This window comes from Neopelma chrysocephalum, unplaced genomic scaffold, assembly GCF_003984885.1.
Source record: "Neopelma chrysocephalum unplaced genomic scaffold, ASM398488v2 Primary Assembly neopelma1_299, whole genome shotgun sequence".
NCBI lineage: Eukaryota > Metazoa > Chordata > Aves > Passeriformes > Pipridae > Neopelma > Neopelma chrysocephalum.
In genome coordinates this window covers 1,785,036-1,802,231 of record NW_020897961.1, presented here as the reverse complement: position 1 = coordinate 1,802,231, position 17,196 = coordinate 1,785,036, and the positions used below count along the sequence as shown (strand labels likewise).

The 17,196-nt window shown below is 48.3% G+C and overlaps 1 protein-coding gene and 1 long non-coding RNA gene across 2 annotated transcripts in view; one reads left to right on the top strand and one right to left on the bottom strand.

Moving 5' to 3' along the window:
- Positions 1 to 17,196, bottom strand: part of GALNT17 (polypeptide N-acetylgalactosaminyltransferase 17) — a 216,473-nt gene that overhangs the window by 65,048 nt on the left and 134,229 nt on the right. Inside the window, exon 6 of the mRNA XM_027704952.1 lies at positions 11,156 to 11,273. Coding sequence (XP_027560753.1) covers positions 11,156 to 11,273 — 118 coding nt within the window. The remainder of the gene's footprint in view (positions 1 to 11,155; positions 11,274 to 17,196) is intronic.
- Positions 6,457 to 12,678, top strand: LOC113978203. Its single transcript, XR_003537509.1, has 4 exons — positions 6,457 to 6,540; positions 9,437 to 9,544; positions 11,144 to 11,304; positions 12,356 to 12,678. It is a non-coding gene; the product is annotated as an uncharacterized LOC113978203 (long non-coding RNA).

Genomic DNA, 17,196 nt, shown 5'->3' with positions numbered 1-17,196 from the left:
TCCCAGGGAGTGATGCCATCCTTCCTGAGGGTGGTACAGGTGCTCTGTACCCAGGGCACGCTGGAAATGGTGACAGCACAGTGCAGATCATGCCCAGCAACACCACAAGCAAAGGTCAGGAGGGAGCTGACTGGAATACAAACACACTGGGAGGAATTTTTTGGAGGAACAAAGTCCATCAAACCTGGCCATAAGCTCACACAAAACACAGTGGTCTCAAGTGATCCCATAGACAAGAATATCTGGCTCAGAAGGATTTGGATGTTCCAGGGGGAATCCAAGAGGGTCCTACAGAAAAGGGCACGTGCAGGAGGGCAGGGCAGAAAGGTATTTCAGAATTTGGGAGTGAAGCTGCCCCACTACAGAGCTGGGCCAGGATTTGATCACAAATATTCTTATTACTACAATTTTCTGCTGACTCAGCAGGGCTGGAATGGATGTAGGCAGGGAATTGCAGTTGGTCTCTGTTCCTTGCCATCCCCATCCTCCTTGTCCAGGAGGAGTTCAGATGAAAAGGATTCCTCACAGAGACACCAAACACACTAGAAGCTGGTTGGGAATTTTTAACTCCAAGCTTTTTGAAAATCACAGCATTGATTCCATTTCACCAGGAACAATCCTCAAGCCTTAGAGAAATCTGTATCAGCAAACAGAGATACTCAACCCTGGAAAAAACCAGCTCCCAGTGAGACAGGGCTGCTCCCAGGCCTGAGTTACTGCCCTGCCTGAGTCTCCAGAGGCCAGAAGAGTGACAAAATCAACTCTGTGGCTCTGCATGAGCATCACAAGTTATTGTGCTCATAAGAAAGGTCAGATGAGAAGACAAAAGAAAATCCTCTTGCCTTTGCAGTCCTGACAAACAGGGAGCTTCCCAAAGGCTTTCTGAATGCAATGGGATGAACAAACCCCTCATTCCTCACCTCAGTTTGTCATCAGCCTCATTTACTGACGTGTAATTCCATGTCACATTTTCTCCTGGCATTTCCCAAGTGTGTTTGTTTTTTTTTTTTGTGAGAAGACAAAAGTTCAGTTTTGCTTGGAGTTGGATTTTAGGAAAACACAAGTCTGTGGGGTTTTTTTGGTTTATAGGGTAATTTATATCCCAGACACTGCAGCACATGCACAAAGCAAATGTGCTGAGCTCACCTTGAACAGTGAAGAGGGAAAGGAGGTCTCAGAGTGATTGTTTCAGACCCCCAGCAATACTTCAGAGGACACTTGTCCTCCAGGGAGTGATGCCATAAAACCAGCTTTCAGGGGGCCTCACTTTGCTGCATCTCAGCAATTCCTGCCCAAATTGCAGCCTCCAGGCACTGAGGGAGCCAGGATTGCTCCAGCTCATGCATCATCCCCAACTTAATGACATCTCAGTGCTGGCAATGTGACCATGGCCCAGGGATGGGCAGGGATGGCCCAGGGCCCAGAGGGCTCATAAAGAATGCAGGGGAATATGGGATTTAAGTGATTTATTTCCCTGCAAGACCAGGGAGGGGGAGAGCCTGGCTGTGCCAAGCCTGCTGGAATTCCCCATGGCAACTCCTGCTGCTCCTTTTGAGTCCTCCCCACAGCAGCAAGGACTGGCTGGAGGCAGGATCTGGGGCCACTGGAGGTATCCCTGGAGTGGGAGATGAAAGGATACCTGAGTATTCCACCCAGGACTACCACTGAGCCTCTTCTCCCTGGAAACTACTGACAGCAGGACAGGAGGCCTCAAGTTGTGCCAGGAGAGGGTCAGGTTGGAGATCAGAAGGAATTTCTCCATGGAAAGGGCTGTCAGGCACTGGAAGGGGCTGCCCAGGGAGGTGATGGAGTCCCCACCCCTGGAGGTGTCCAAGGCAGGACTGGAGGTGGCACTCAGTGCTCTGGGCTGGGGATAAGGGGGACACAGGTTGGACTCTGATCTTGGAAGTCTTTTCCAACCTCAGTGAATCTGTGAAAACCAAAATCTGCCTTGCAAACACCTGCACAAATCAGACTCACAGAGACTTGGCAGAGTTTGTTTTATTTATGATCCTCACCGGTGGATTTTAGAAAATGGAGCCTGAATCCCTCATGAGGTCCTGCCAAGCTCATCTTTGGTTTAACCAGAGCAGGCCACGCACTGGCAGCTGGGTCGTGTCTTATTCCTACAGCCAGAACATCAAACATGGATGGGGAGGCCCCAACCCCACAGCTGGAAGGGCTCAGGAATTCCCACATCAAACATTGAGGGACCATGGCCAGGAATGGATGAGCCCCTGAGCAGCAAAGGGGGAAAATGCAGCCTCAGGTGCCTCCTCTGGCAGAGGTGGGGAGGTTTCTTCACAGGGAATGGAGAGCTGGAGCTCAGGGGAAGTTCAAGGAATGGATGTCATGCCCAAGAAACACGTAAAAACTCAACCTGTCCTGGGGACACTGGAGGTGCCTTTGGTGTCCCAGCCTGGAGGTGGGCAGGGCTGGGAGCTTGAGGAGCCCCTGGAGCAACCTCAGTGGACAGGGTCAGTGGGGTCCACATCCTATAGCAGGGGAAATCCAAACCTCTCCAAAATTTAGTGGAAAGAAGCCCAGAGGATCAGTTCTGTTCAGGAGGAGCAGCAGAGTCAGACATGGGATGACCTCCTGAGGAATTCAGGCTCCGTTTTCTAAAACCCACTGGTGAAGATCATAAATAAAACAAACTTTGCCAAGTCTCTACAAACCTGCACAGCCAATTGTCCTTGCTCTCCACAACCCCTTTAGCTGCAGAGATGCTGTGCCTGCTTCCACATGTGGCTTTCTGCACCCAGCCCAAGCCCAGGCTGGACTCTGACTGTGGGCCAGAGTCTTAGACCAAGCCCTGACAGGTCCCAAGCCCTGCTTGCCAGAGAAAATTCTGGGAAAATCAATAAAAAGCTGACACCTGACAGAGTTTCAAGTGGAGACAAGGCATGGCTGAGTCCTCCCACGGACTTCTTCATCCACCAGGGAATCTCAGCCTTATTGCACGGGAAGAACCATCACATTTCCCAACAAAGATGGTCAGAGATAAAAAATCAACTTGTCAGTGGGATTAACTGGGGTGAAAATAGTGCCTTCCCCCTCCTCTACCTGTCCCATCTGTCAGAGGATAACAGGGATGACAAACTATTTGCCACCAAGAGGAAAACGAGCTGGGAGCTGCCATCCCCTTCCCAAAGAGGAACAGCCGCAACCCCCAGCCCTGAGCTCTCCAGCCCCCAATGCAGAGCTTACAGCCTGCTTAGAAATAATCAAAACACAGCTCCCTTTCCATGGAGAAGGTTGTGATGAAAAGCATTTTACCAGTTTGGAAAACTGGACCCGAGCTTCCAACAAAGCACCTTCGAGCACCTCCCGTAAATCCTGAGCCGGCAGCTAAAATGCCAAACACGGGCTCTGAGTCCACACTTGTGCTGATTCCTGCTCTTAAAATAAATGCAGGCAGTGATTGGGTATTGTTCAGTGGTGGAAATGTTGCTTCCAGCCACACCACAGCCACTCTGAAGAGCAAAATCTCCTCTACCAGGGATCCAGGTACAAATGAACACACTGGGGCTGCTCAGGGAGGTCGAGTATTCCTGGTGTATCACAGTCTCTGAGACCTTTTCCAAGGTCAGTCCTACTCTGCCTCTTGTTTTCTTCCAAGTTAACTTGATTTTTATTTGGAAACATCCTCAAGCCTCAATTTTTATGTGGATTTTGGTGTCTGACTGATAAAATACTTTGTAAAAACAGATCTTGAGTTTGTATCGTTGGTAAGTTTGTGTTGTGGGATTTTTGTTTGCTTGTTTTGATACCTTTTCATGGGGTTTTTCTGATGTTTGCTGAACTGCAGGAGTGTCTGGGGTCCTGGAAAACCATCAGCAGGTCTGTGAGAGGGCATCAAACCCCTCTTCTCCGTGCTAGGGAGGCTCTTTGTGCCTGGAGATGGAGGAGGGAGAGGTGATCCATCCTGGCAGATCAGGCTTCAGAGAAGGCTCCAGGGAGAACACAGAGCCCCTTCCAGTGCTTGATGGGGCTCCCAGAAAGCTGGAGAGGGACTTTGGACAAGGGCCTGGAGTGACAGGATAAGGGGAATGGCTTCCCACTGACAGAGTGGAGATTTAGGTTGGATATTGGGAAGGAATTCTTGGCTGTGAGGGTGTTGAGGCCCTGGCACAGGTTGCCCAGAGAAGCTGTGGCTGCTCCTGGATCCCTGGAAGTGTCCAAGGCAAGGTTGGACGGGGCTTGGAGCAACCTGGGCTAGTGGAAGGTGTCCCTGCCCATGGCAGGGGGTTGGAACTGCATCATCCTTAAGGTCCTTTCCAATCCAAGCCATTCTGGGATTCTGGGATTCCCCTCCTGCCCACAGCCCCACCCGAGCATCCCCCACCACTGGCACTGCATCCTCTACACCTGACCAACTTGGTGAAGTTAAATTCTCAGTTAAAATCAGTATAAATTCTCAGGAGTATCAAAACAGTGGATATTTGAATAGTCCCAGATAATTAACTGCTTCCTGGGAATTCCACCCCAAAGCCTTCAGCTCCCCAAAGCTGAGCTCTCCTTCCCTGCCCCAGATGTGCCAACACCTCCTGCAACCAACCACAGAATAAAGCTTGGGAGGCATCTGTTCGTGCTTCCCAAAGTCGTTCCCTCCCAAAATTCAGGCTGATTTGTTCCCACACTTCCCAAAAAACCTTGCAGCATATGTAATTCCATGACTAATTCAGTGCACAAACCGAGGTGCAGACGGGGGAAAAAAGCCCCCCAAGGAACTGGATTCATCCCTAACTCCTGCACCTCAGCAAACCCTCAAAGCCTAATAAAGCCTCATGAATAAATTACATGCTTTTCAGCTCCCTATTTTTCAAAGTGATAAAAAAATGTAACAATGCAGCATCAAGAGATTCCTGGATCCCACCACGCTCTGCATCCCAAACCCTCGATGTGCGTCACGGGAGAGGTGACAGTCACACCAGGCACTGATGGACAGGGTGCTTAAAAAGGCATTGCAGGGGCTGCCTGCTGTCAGCAGGCTCTGCCTGCACCCAGCCTTTAATATATTAATCAGAGGAGCAGAGAGGAGACAGACAGAGAGAGGCATTTGAAGAAGATCAAACACAAACCCTCAGCAAACCCCGTCTCCATTAACATGTGGCAGAGGCAGGACGTGACTCCTGGTTTGAGATGTCTGTGTTTGGTTGACATTATAAAAATAACTGCAGCCTAACCAGGGGTGTTTTTTACGTTCTGATGACAGGCACTATTTAGATATTAGGTCCATGCAGGCACAAACCCAGTCAGGACTGGGATTGGTGTGCTCCCCTTCACGCTCACGTCCATCACTCTCTGTGACAGGCACAAGGTCATGGAAAGCCACAGGGTATCCACATGGGAGCCCGTGTTCCCAGGCAGGCTGGGAAGGCCAGGCTGGGCTAGTGGTGTATTTATTTTTACAGAAACAGAGGATAAAAACTCAAAGTATCTTTCTCAGGACTGGCAGCCCTGCCACCCTTCCTCAGCTCCCACCCACAGGGGATCCTCTGCCTCCCATGGGATATAGGCTGCCCATCTCTCACCTCACACCCACAGAGCCACAGATGCTGAAAGAGAACCCACCTCACTGTTTGCTCCTTAACAAAAAGATAAAAGCATAATTTTACGGAAAATGAATGCAGGAAGAGAAGGATTTCACTTTCTGAATGCAGAAAGAGTGAAGCTCCTGTGTGGAATTTAAATATACCTATTTGATGGCTTTCCTTTTTTTTTTTTTTTTGCCTGACCCTCTCAACGTTTCAGCCTGTGAATGATCACACTCATATAAACAAAACAGGCTCCTTCATGGCTGGAACACAGGCAGGAGATTTGTCCCATTGAAGTGCCATTTCATCTCTTTTAAGGGTTTCTGGAAGAGTGAAGGGTACAGAGACATGGCACCCTGGGAAAGGATCCATGTCCCTGCCAGTGCAGTGGGGTTAATTTTGTGCCTAAAGTGCTGCAGGGTGAGGCTCTGATTATTAAAGAAATCCCCTCTAACAATGATATGCCCTCCTTGTACCCATTTATTTTCCAAGCACCCCTGCTGGGAGGAAAGGCTGAGAGGATCGGGGTTGTTCAGCCTGGAGAAGAGAAGCTCTGGGATGACCTGATTGTGGCCTTCTAGGACCTGAAGGAACTACAAGAAAGATGGGGAGAAGCTACTCACAAGGCCCTGGAGTGGCAGGACAAGGAGGAATGTTTTCAAACTGCTAGGGCAGGGTTAGATGGGGTATTGGGAAGGAATTGTTCCCTGGGAGGGTGGTGAAGCCCTGGCACAGGGTGCTCAGAGAAGCTGTGGCTGCCCCATCCCTGGGAGTGTCCAAGGCCAGGTTGGAGCAACCTGGGCTAGTGGAAGGTGTCCCTGCCCATGGCAGCGGGTGGAACTGGGTGATTTTTAAGGTCCCCTCCAACCCAAACCATTCTGACATTCTATGATTCCACACAGCCACGCACAGGGGGGCCACTCCATGTGCTTCAGGCACACATTCACTGCCTTGGCAGCACTAGCAATCCAGCCTGTTGGATCCAGAGGACAAATCTGAGGTAAAAAAAGTCTGGGATATTAAGAGGACGTGCCAAGCTTTTCTTCTGGAAATAGTTTTAAAAGATACATCCCAAACTTCAGGCAATTTAACACTGGCAGTAAAAAGCAGCTCGAGCCAGTCACTGAACCTCAAAGGGATCCCTGAGTTGTGCTCATCTTAATGAATCCAGGAATCGATTCCTACTGCACAAATAAGGTGTGGGATGGATCAGCTAATAAGCATTCTCAGTTAATTGCTTTCTTCAAGTGACAATTTGTACAAATGATACCATCAAAGTAGTAATAATATCCCTATTGATTAAATTAATCTCGGAAAGACAACTCAAATAAGTTTAATTAGCAATGCATGACACAAGCACAAAATACTCTGAAAACAACCTTGTAGCCCATCCCAGAGTTAGAAATCATGGCAACAGCCATGCCACAGACTTTTGCATCTTTATTCAAATAGACACCAGCAATTTGATGGACCATATTTAGGGAATGGCTGTGACTAACCATGAAAACCCATTAAGGCTCCCTGCAGAGAAAAAGCAAGACACGGAGCAACTGCAGCCTCCCCACTTAGTCACACACTCACTAAAAACCTGGGCCACATTTTAAAATAAATGAAACATTTTCAGCAGCAGGAGCTGAGATGGTCAGTGAAGTCTCTGTCCCAAAATACCCACACGGAGCTGGTGGGGACCCACAGCAGAGGCAACACTTTCAAGCCACGAAAGCTGGGCACCAGGTTTATCAAATCAGAGCAGAAACTCCTTAAAAGAGTTGGCCCAAAGCTTGGTCAGAGGGAGCAGGTTGTTCTTTCTGGGACCCAGAGCGGGAGCTGGGCCTGAGGAAGGGGTCACAGCACCCACAGCACACACACCCTGCCCAGGACGGGCAGTGTGAGCCTGGAGCAACAGAATTCCACAGTCCCAAAATGGTTTGGGTTGGAAGGGACCTTAGAGATCATCTCATCCCACCCCTGCCATGGGCAGGGACACCTTCCACTAGCCCAGGTTGCTCCAAGCCCCGTCCAACCTGGTCTTGGACACTTGCAGGGATCCAGGGGCAGCCACAGCTTCTCTGGGCAACCTGGGCCAGGGCCTCCCCACCCTCACAGGGAACAATTCCTTCCCAATATCCCATCTAACTCTGCCCTCTGGCAGTGGGAAGCCACTGCCCCTTGTCCTGTCCCTCCATCCCTTGTCCCAAGTCCCTCTCCAGCTCTCCTGGAGCCCCTTTAGGCACTGGAAGGGGCTCTAAGGTCTCTCCAGAGCCTTCTGTTCTCCAGGTGAGCACTCTCAGCTCTTCCAGCCTGTCCCAGAGCAGAGGGGCTCTCCCTGTTCCAGTGTGGAAATTGAGACCAAGTGTGAGATGCCTCCAAACCTGGGCTCCAGCAGCTTCGCCAGACTCACCTCGTCACCAGCTCTTCCCCAAACAGTCTGGGGGGTTATTAACACCAGGACAGATCAACCCCTTGCTCCCTGTGGTTGTCAGCACAGCAAGGAAGCCCTGGTGCTGTTATGATTTCGTTTCAAGGCACAGTTTGTGGGGAGGGAGAAAAAAAGGGAGTTGAAAACCTCTCAGTTGAAATATCAGCCTTCCCTGCTTTGCTTTGCAAACACTCCTCTGCTCTCTGCCAAGGAAAGAGGAATTAGACTCAGCTCTGTCTCAGGAAGTGAAGCAGTGGACATTGGGGACCTGAGGAGTGAGTGAATGAGCACAACCTTCTGGAGACACTCCAGGGGCACAAAAGAAGATCCAATAACCCGGAGAACAGCACGTTCCTGTGTCAGGGCCAAAGCCACCCCGCCAGCAGAACAGGGCTGTGCCTGGAGCAGCAACATGTTTAATGGCTTTATTATTATTCTCTGAGCAGTCCCAGGATGCTCCCAGCACGTGCAGGAGAGCAGAGCCACCCTGAGAATGGGACTAACAGTTTGTTACTGGATTTTTTAAGTGGCTTCTGCAGGAACTTTCTCATTTTGCTCACTGAATTCAGCAGCTGAAAAAAACATATGGCCCATATATTTCACCACAATAGGTTCAGGACAGCTGATTTTACAGTATTTGTGGAATCACTTAGGTTTGAAAAGCCCTCTGAGACCACTGAGTTCAACTGTTCCCCCAGCACTGCCAAGGCCACCACTGACCCATGTCCCCAAGTGCCACATCCACACTTCTGTTAAACCCCTCCAGAGATGGTGATTCCATCACTTTGAAGCACATCAATAAAACAAGATTCTTGGACAATATATGGTCCTGGCCCTTCCAGGTTAGTCCAGCCCAACCTTCTGAACCATTTATTTCATTTTGTTATTCAGATTATTTGTATTTAATTTACCACAACAGAGTTAAACTTGTGCTTTTGCCTGAAACAGTCATTTTTCCATGTCCTCCTTGTCGCCTCAATGGGTTTATTATCTCATTTTTGATGAGATGGGACAGTCTCCTCCACAAAATGTTTTGAAAAGGCTCAAATGATTCTCAGAATGATGATGGAATTTGCACCATCATCAAAACAGCAAAGAAATACTTTCTGCCTTTATTTTCATCCAGGAATCACCAAAACAACCCAGGAGCCACCAAATTACTTTTCTGACTCCAGACAGGCACTTATCAGGTGCAACAGCAAAAGACCCACAAAAAGCCTTAATAATTCTCTTTTCCTTGATCCTTAAAAGGATTTTATTACTAAAGAGTCCTTCTTTACTGGGATATGGCAGCTACAGCCCCCAGTGTGGCAGCACAGGGGGAAGGGCTGGCAACCTGTGCACCAGGACCATCAGACACAGATAAATCCATCTGCCAACTGCTTGAATCAAGAACAACTGTTCCAGATTCCTACTGAATCCAGAACACTTTGTTTTCCTTGGCTAAACTCTTTATAACTGGAATCTTACTGGGAAGTGGAACTCAGACACCTGGCAACCACCATCCCCAGGACCTCCCTATGAGCCTCCTGACCTGCACACAGTGGCCAACGTGTATCTGACGTGTTTCTAGACCTTTTCCAAGGTCACTCCTACTCTGCCTCTTACTTTCTTCCCGGTTAACTTGATTTTTATCTAGAAACATCCTTAAGCCTCAATTTTTATGTGGATTTTGGTGCCTAACTGGAAAAATACTGGCCAGTGTTTATCTGGCCAACACGTATCTGGGACCTGTGGGTCATGAGCTGTTGGCCACTAATAAGAAACAGATGTTGATTTTTGGGGCTCAAGAATCTTCGAAAATCTACCTTCTATGTAGCCTTGCAAGGTAGATTTCTAAGGACTTTGGCTCTCAAAATCACCAATGACTTTAAAACCTTGTCCAGAACACGCAGCACGTGAACGGGCAAACATATGGGTTAGAAACACAAGCTTGGGAAAGTCACTTGGGGAAGAGAGGGATTATTTGTTCAAAAGGATGTTTTTTAGATATTTCTAAAAAAATCAGCATGTGAAAAAGAAGAGGACATATGCTCATACTTGTCCCTGAGACATCCATCTGATTGTTCCTGTTGAGAAGCCAAACTTCAACGAAATGCCCCCAAACCCAGCAGATGGGTTGAATTACTAATTGTGAGAAGACTCACTCCACAGTGAGACTGAAAAATCCCACAAACAAACAAATAAGGAGAGCCACCAGAAGAGCTTGGTTTGGGATCTCTCCAGACCCACGATGATGAGCAGTAATTAATTCACATGTATAGAAGCTCTGTGGCGCATTTAAAGCCTTTCACTTCCATTCCCTTGTTTAAGTGAGATTATTGCTCCCTGAAGCCAACTAACAATAGATTTCTTAAGTTTCCTCTGACTTGCCAGCAAAGCAAATATCCTCTGGTAAATCTCTGAGCTTGAACAATGATTTTTCATTTTTACAACAGCACAATCAATGCAATTTTCCAGGTATAACTCTCCAGCCTCCCCCTATCAGCTCGTTAACGTACAAGTGCCGTACTCCAAACCGTGCCTGGAAAAATCTCCACAGACTCTGCCAGCCCAGGTTGCTTCTGAACACTGAATTCATTGCTTATGAATCACTTCAGTGTGTGCAAACACTTGAATCACCAAGCCATATCTAATATTGTACATAGTAATCAAGTGATGCTGTCACAGTGGAGTCTGGAAGGATGCTCTGAGGCAGCTCTGCAATTGTGGGGTTTCACTGGTAAAAGCAGGTTTTGTCTCTTTGTGAACATGTTTTATTTGCAGATGTAAATGCCTGGAAAATATTTTCGGGCTCTGTGTCTTCTTGAGATACTCACAAGAGTCCCATCAACCCCCCCCCAAGACTGTGACACCACAAAAATGGCCCTGTATTCTTCCTGGTATTTAAGATATCTATAACTTTACAGCCACTGTGACAACATGACCAGGGTCTGTTTAAGCTGGAAATGCCATTTCATCTCAGTAGCTTTTTGCCTCAGGTCAGACAGATAAGAATCCAAGGAAAAAAACTCCTCTCACCCCTAAAACCAAGTCATTTTCCCCCTTAAACTGAAATTAAAATGCTATAAATATCCCATCCCTGCTCAGTCCCCCCGAAGCGTTCCAACAACTGCTCATGCCAACTTGTTAAAGTGTCACTTTGGGTTCCTTAAATCCTGCTGTGTGCAATTTCTCCTGCAAGTGTGTCACCAACCTTGATGCCCAGCTCGATGTTCTCCCCTCCGTACACGTCCATCCCGGGATCCAGGAGCCCGATCTCCCCGAAGAACTTCCTGTTCACCACGAAGGAGCAGCCGATCATGGCTGGAGTCCTGCACGGAGAGAAACCCATGGGAAGGCACAGTTAGTGACATTCTACAATGTTTAATGGGCTGAGGTATAATTTCTGCAAAGCTCCTGTTGGCTTCAGATGTTTCCTGCTACTGATTATCCCGGAGAAATCGCGGCAAGGAGTGAGCTCAGAATCCCAGAATGTGCTGAGCTGGGAGGAACTCCCAAGGATCGTGGAGTCCAACCCTCAGCCCTGCACAGGCCCAGCCCCAAGAGTCACCCCCTGTGCCCCAGAGGATCAGCCAAACCCTCCCTGAGCTCTGGCAGCCTTGGGGCTGTGCCCACTGCCCTGGGGAACCTGGTCAGTGCCCAACCAGCCTCTGGGGGAAGAACCTTTGGCTGAGATCCAACCTGAGCCTGCCCTGACACAGCTCCAGCCATTCCCTGGGTGCTGTCCCTGGTCCCCCCAGAGCAGAGCTCAGTCCCTGCCCCTCCTCTGCCCCCACCCAGGCAGTTGGAACTGCAGTGAGGTCTCCCCTCAGTCTCCTCTTCTGCAGCTGAACACACCAAGTGCCCTCAGTGTCCTCACACAAATCAAGGCCCTTCCCCATCCTTGTTCCCTCCTTTGGACACTCTCTAATGGCTCAATCCCTTCCCTACATTGTGTCCCCCCAAACTGCCCCAGTGTTGCAGGTGAGGCCACCCCAGGGCAGAGCAGAGTGGGACAATCCCCTTCCTGATGCCCCCAGGACCTTTGAAGAGGTTATTTTACCACTGCAATGACATGATCCCAAATTCAAGTTCATGTCACTGCGAACAGGCTGGAGAAAGAGACCTCCTGGGGTTAAACTATAGAGAAGCTCTGCTGGAAACACCTTGTGGTGTCCGTGGGCAAGGGCACAACTCCTTTGGGTTTCCATTGCCCACAGCCCCAAGGCTGCCAGAGCTCCAGGAGGGTTTGGATGATCCTCTGGGGCACAGGGGGTGATTCTTGGGGCTGGGCCTGTGCAGGGCCAGGAGCTGGATTCTGATCTTTGTGGGTCTCTTCCAACTCAGCAGATTCTGAGATTCTGTGATAAGTGAAGGAAATGTAAAAATGACATTTCCTTTCTCCTATCTCTAGCCTGTCTAGTAACAGAGTAGACTTCAGGACAGACAGCAGTTTCTATGGAATCCTGTAAAAGAGGGTTTCCCATTTGGATCTTTATAATACATCACAGAGGAGCCATCACCAAGAGCAACGAGGTCACTGCAAATCCTTTAAAAACTCAAGACAACTGTTTGCAGAACCACCAGCTGGATCATTTGCCCAGTACCAACTGGGCTCTGGGTTAGAGATGTCACATCCATCCTGCAAAACCTCAAAAAAACCTAAGAGTGCACAGCTCCACGCTACAAGAGCAGCCGAGCTCAGGGTCTGGTCAGGGAAATAACAGAGAAAAATGAGAGTGGTACAAGACTGACATCAACGAATAGCACAAAGAGAGAGGAAAAATGCAGTGTCAGGGGTTAATTTCTCATAACTGTGCAAGTTTAAAGATGTAGTAGATGGTTGTGTTTACAATGACCTCAGCTGTGTCCCTCTTTCCCTGTGTTCTCCAGCTCACCCAGCTGCCCTGAGCTGAGGATGCTGTTCTGATTCACCCACACTGAGATCACATTTCAGGGTATTTTTTGAGTGGTCAAACACTCCTGACCCTCTCCATAAAATCCCATTTTTCCACAGAGCACGGCACTGAACAAACCATCTCGTTCCGCTCTGGCTGCTCGGGGACACACTCTGTGTTATGGTGTGGGGAAAGTTTACCCCCTGGGATATTTTCTGTGCTAAATTAGAAATATAAAAGGCTTTCTCCCATCTAACTGCTCGCTTTTGAATCCATGTTGTAAAGAAAAAACCCAAGGAGCCCCTCAGATCAGCAGGGAGGTGACAAGGAATGAACTGAATGGAGCTAAGCCGTGCCAAGGTGCTGCTTTTTTGGGGAGCTGTGGGACCCCCTGCCCACCCTGAGCTCAGAGCTTGGAGCAGGGGGGATGGCCACCACCCCTGCAGGACCTTGTGCTGCCCAGGGAAGACTCTCAGGGTGGAACTTGTGTACCTGGGAATCTCACACCACTCAGAAATGCCTGTTCTCCAGGGGGATGTTGGTCTGGAGGTAGAAACGGGGCAACAGGATCATGTATTTTAACAGCAGCCCCCAAAATCCTGGCTCAAAACCCATTCCATGGCTTGTCCATGCACATTAAAGTCTAAACTAAGTTTTAACTTGCAGAGGTAGAAAACACCCCTGAAAATACCCAGACCTGGCTTACAGAAAACAAGGACCAGGCCCAGGCTCAACCTCTCCATCCACACCACACCAAGTGCCAAATCTGCCAGAGGAACATTTGGGGTCCCCAAGGCACCCCAGGGCTCAGTAACCTCATGGCAGAGGCCAAATTCATCTTGGTGAAACCCCTGAGCACCTTGGACAAAAGGTTCTGGCCACTTTATTATTGTTTAGAGACATTTTAATACTTTGAATAGACTGGTAGAAGAGCTGCCATATTAAATTAGTTGGAATTGAAATCCATCAGAGGGGTTTTTTCCAATAGTTTCCTTCCCCAACAGCAGGTTCAGCCTTCCTTCCACTAAGCAGGATAATGTTTCATGGTTTGCTGCCACTCTAGTACTTAAGATTTCAATTCTATTGCTTTATTTGTAGCAAGTTAACTGCCATTAGCAGAAACAATTCTTTCTGAAATGATAACCACGTTACAGATGCCAAATCTAATAGCTCCATTACCCCAGATTACCTCCTGGAAATAAATAGAAGGGTAAATTGCTCTGGTTTTAACAGAGTATGAACAACCCAGTTCATGTCCTCCACTGGGAATAGGTGTGGTGGAGCATGGGAATCTCTGACTCCTCCAGTCAAAACCTGTTAGGTCTGTTTAAAGCACTCAGAGAACAGTTAAAAGCCAGAAAAAGAATCCAGGTGAAAGTTTCAGACAAATAAAACTTCATTTTTTACCTAATAGTGTGGATCATTGGGAACTCACCAGTGGGCAAACAATGTTTTCTGAACTGGAAACAGCTCAAGAGCCAAGAATAGGAGCTGTACCCTGAGAGAGCTGCTTTCATTATTATTTTATGGAATCCCAGAATGGTTTGTGTTGGAGGGACCTGAAAGATCATCCAGTCCCACCCCTTGCCACAGGCAGGGACACTTTCCACTAGCCCAGGTTGCTCCAACCTGGCCTTGGACACTTGCAGGGATGGGGCAGCCACGGCTTCTCTGGGCAACCTGTGCCAGGGCCTCCCCACCTGAACAGGGAAGGATTTCTTTCCAAGACTTTGCAATGTGACTTCAATTTATAGAGCAAAGAGTCAGTGATCCTTCCCAAAACACTCTTGGAAGCACAGCCCCAAGGCTGCCAGAGCTCAGGGAGGGTTTGGTTGATCCTCTGGGGCACAGGGGGTGACTCTTGGGGCTGGGCCTGTGCAGGGCTGAGGGTTGGACTCCAGGATCCTCGTGGGTCCCTTCCAGCTCAGCACATTCAGGGATTCTAACTGGGATTTAGCAACTTCACCTTCAACTTTTCCTCTTCTCCATTTTGCTGCACATCCTGTTTCAGCACAGGACACCACAAAGCTCCCAACTGGCCCTTGGGTCCCTCAAGCAACACAAATTAAGAGCTTCATTCTTCTTTGCAACAATGCTCCATATTAAATAAATGAGGAATCAAAGAGTGCTTGAGAATTTAAATAAAAACACCATTTGATTTTGTAGTAAATCCTTCAAGTAGGTGGACGTTGACAAGAACAGATTGCTCATCCACAACCAAATAATGGCCTGCAGACAAAGAACTGATAAAGCCTCTTATTCTTCTGCCCCTTAATTAAAAGCATTAACACAGCTTGTTTTTAAAAATCACACAGCTCAGCTAAATGCATTTTTATTTGTCCCCACAGCTATTCCTCCTTTAATGAGAAAGGAAAAACACAATTTGGCAGGAAGGAAGAGCAGAATTACTGGGTTTGTATCCAGGACTCCACAGTGTTAGTTCCCCACCATTATTTCGGTTGGTTCCTCTACACAATAACTGATGAAAGGTCAAGAAGAGCAGTTTTTATGAAATATCCTCAGTATGGATCTCTAAATAAAGATGAAGGAGATACAGGGAAAAACATTTATCCTGGTCTATTAAGTTACTTTAATGGTCTTCCTTTCTTTAGCACACAGTTATCATCTAATGATTAAAAAGTCTCAAGGAGATTGCTTCTTCAATTCAAGGAAATTAATTTTCCCCCACCACTGGATTTGGCTTCCAATTTGATACTAAAGAACAAGTTATAAAATATGTAGGAAAAAAGATATTAAAAAAATAATTAGTGGTTTGACTGCAAGGAGGCTGAGAACAGACAGAGTGTCCAGTTCCCATCAAATTGCCTTTGTTTTTAATAAACTTGGGTCACGGAGTTGCTCACCTCCCACATGACAACCCTTTGGGAGGCACAGCCCCACATTTGGCACGTTTGGGATAGTCCTTTACCTGCCCAGAAAGATGTTCTTTGTCTCTCTCTCAACCTCACTATTCCTAATTTAACATCTTAGAATGCCAGAATAGTTTGTGTTGGAGGGACCTTACAGATCATCCAGTCCCACCCCCTGCTATGGGCAGGGACACCTTCCACTAGCCCAGGTTGCTCCAACCTGGCCTTGGACACTTCCAGGAATGGGGCAGCCACAGCTTCTCTGCCCAACCTGTGCCAGGACCTCCCCACCCTCACAGCCAAGAATTCCTTCCCAATATCCAACCTAAATCTCCCCTCTGTCAGTTTAAACCCATTCCTCTTGTCCTGTCACTCCAGTTCTTGATATAGAATCTCTCTATGTCTTCCCTGTACCCTCTTTAGATCCTGAAAGGTGCTGTGAGGTCTCCACACCATTTTCCCAGCCTGTCCCCACAGGGGGGGTGCTCCAGTCCCCTTACCAACTTTGTGGCCTCCTCTGGACTTGCTCCAAGAATTCCATATCCTTCCCATGTTGGGGGCTCCACAACTGTTTGCAGGGCTCCAGGTGGGGTCTGCCCAGAGCAATCTCATTTTCCATGTTGAGTTTGAGGGAAAATTTCAGCTAAATTATCAAATTTAGTCAAATTAAGCTTTAATTAGTGGCCTATCAGTGATTTCCCTGATGACAACAGGGTAGGGAAGAACACCACCTTTATTTTTATGTGATATACTGTGATAAAATACTTGATTTCCTTTTGGCCATAAGCAAAATTAAGGACCTGTTTGCAAAGAGAAGCAGCTGTCAGCACCATCCCCTCTGTGCTCAGAGGACATCAAATAAAGCTGGGATGAGTAACACAAATGAGTGAAAATTAAATATAAGGACTGACCCCTCTGTCAGAGCCTGACCCAGTCCCAACCCTGTGCCCCATTGGCAGCATCAGGAATCCCAGGATGGAGTTCTCCTGCTCCAGCAGCCTTCCTGCCCAGTCCAGCCCACTGCAGAACCACACTGGGCCCAGTCTGACCACGGCAGGACTCTGGGGTGGTGAAGGGGCAGCTGAGGCTCCAGGGTCACCCCGGAGCTGCCACCACCCCCAAACGGGATCTGTTCCCAGTCAGTCCACAGCAAAGCCACAGAGAAAAGCTCTGGTCCCTAAGGTTTTTGAGGCAGAGAAATGGAAGAGGAGGGGAACCAGACAAAAAAATTAATTGGAAAGCAACCACCCTGTTTTTCAGGAGGACTTGGCTTAGTGACCATCCACACACTTGGGAACTGCCTTGTGGAGCCTGACCTGGCTCCTGGGATCCATGGAGGGGTCAGGCTGTGATGGCAGAAGTCCAGGTATAGCCTGGAGCTGGGAGTGAGTCCATTCTCTGCAGTGAGAGGACACCAAGGCAGGAGAATTCCCTGCACAGGGGAAATGGGGGGGCCAGGCAGAGCAAACCAAAGACCCAGAGACCAA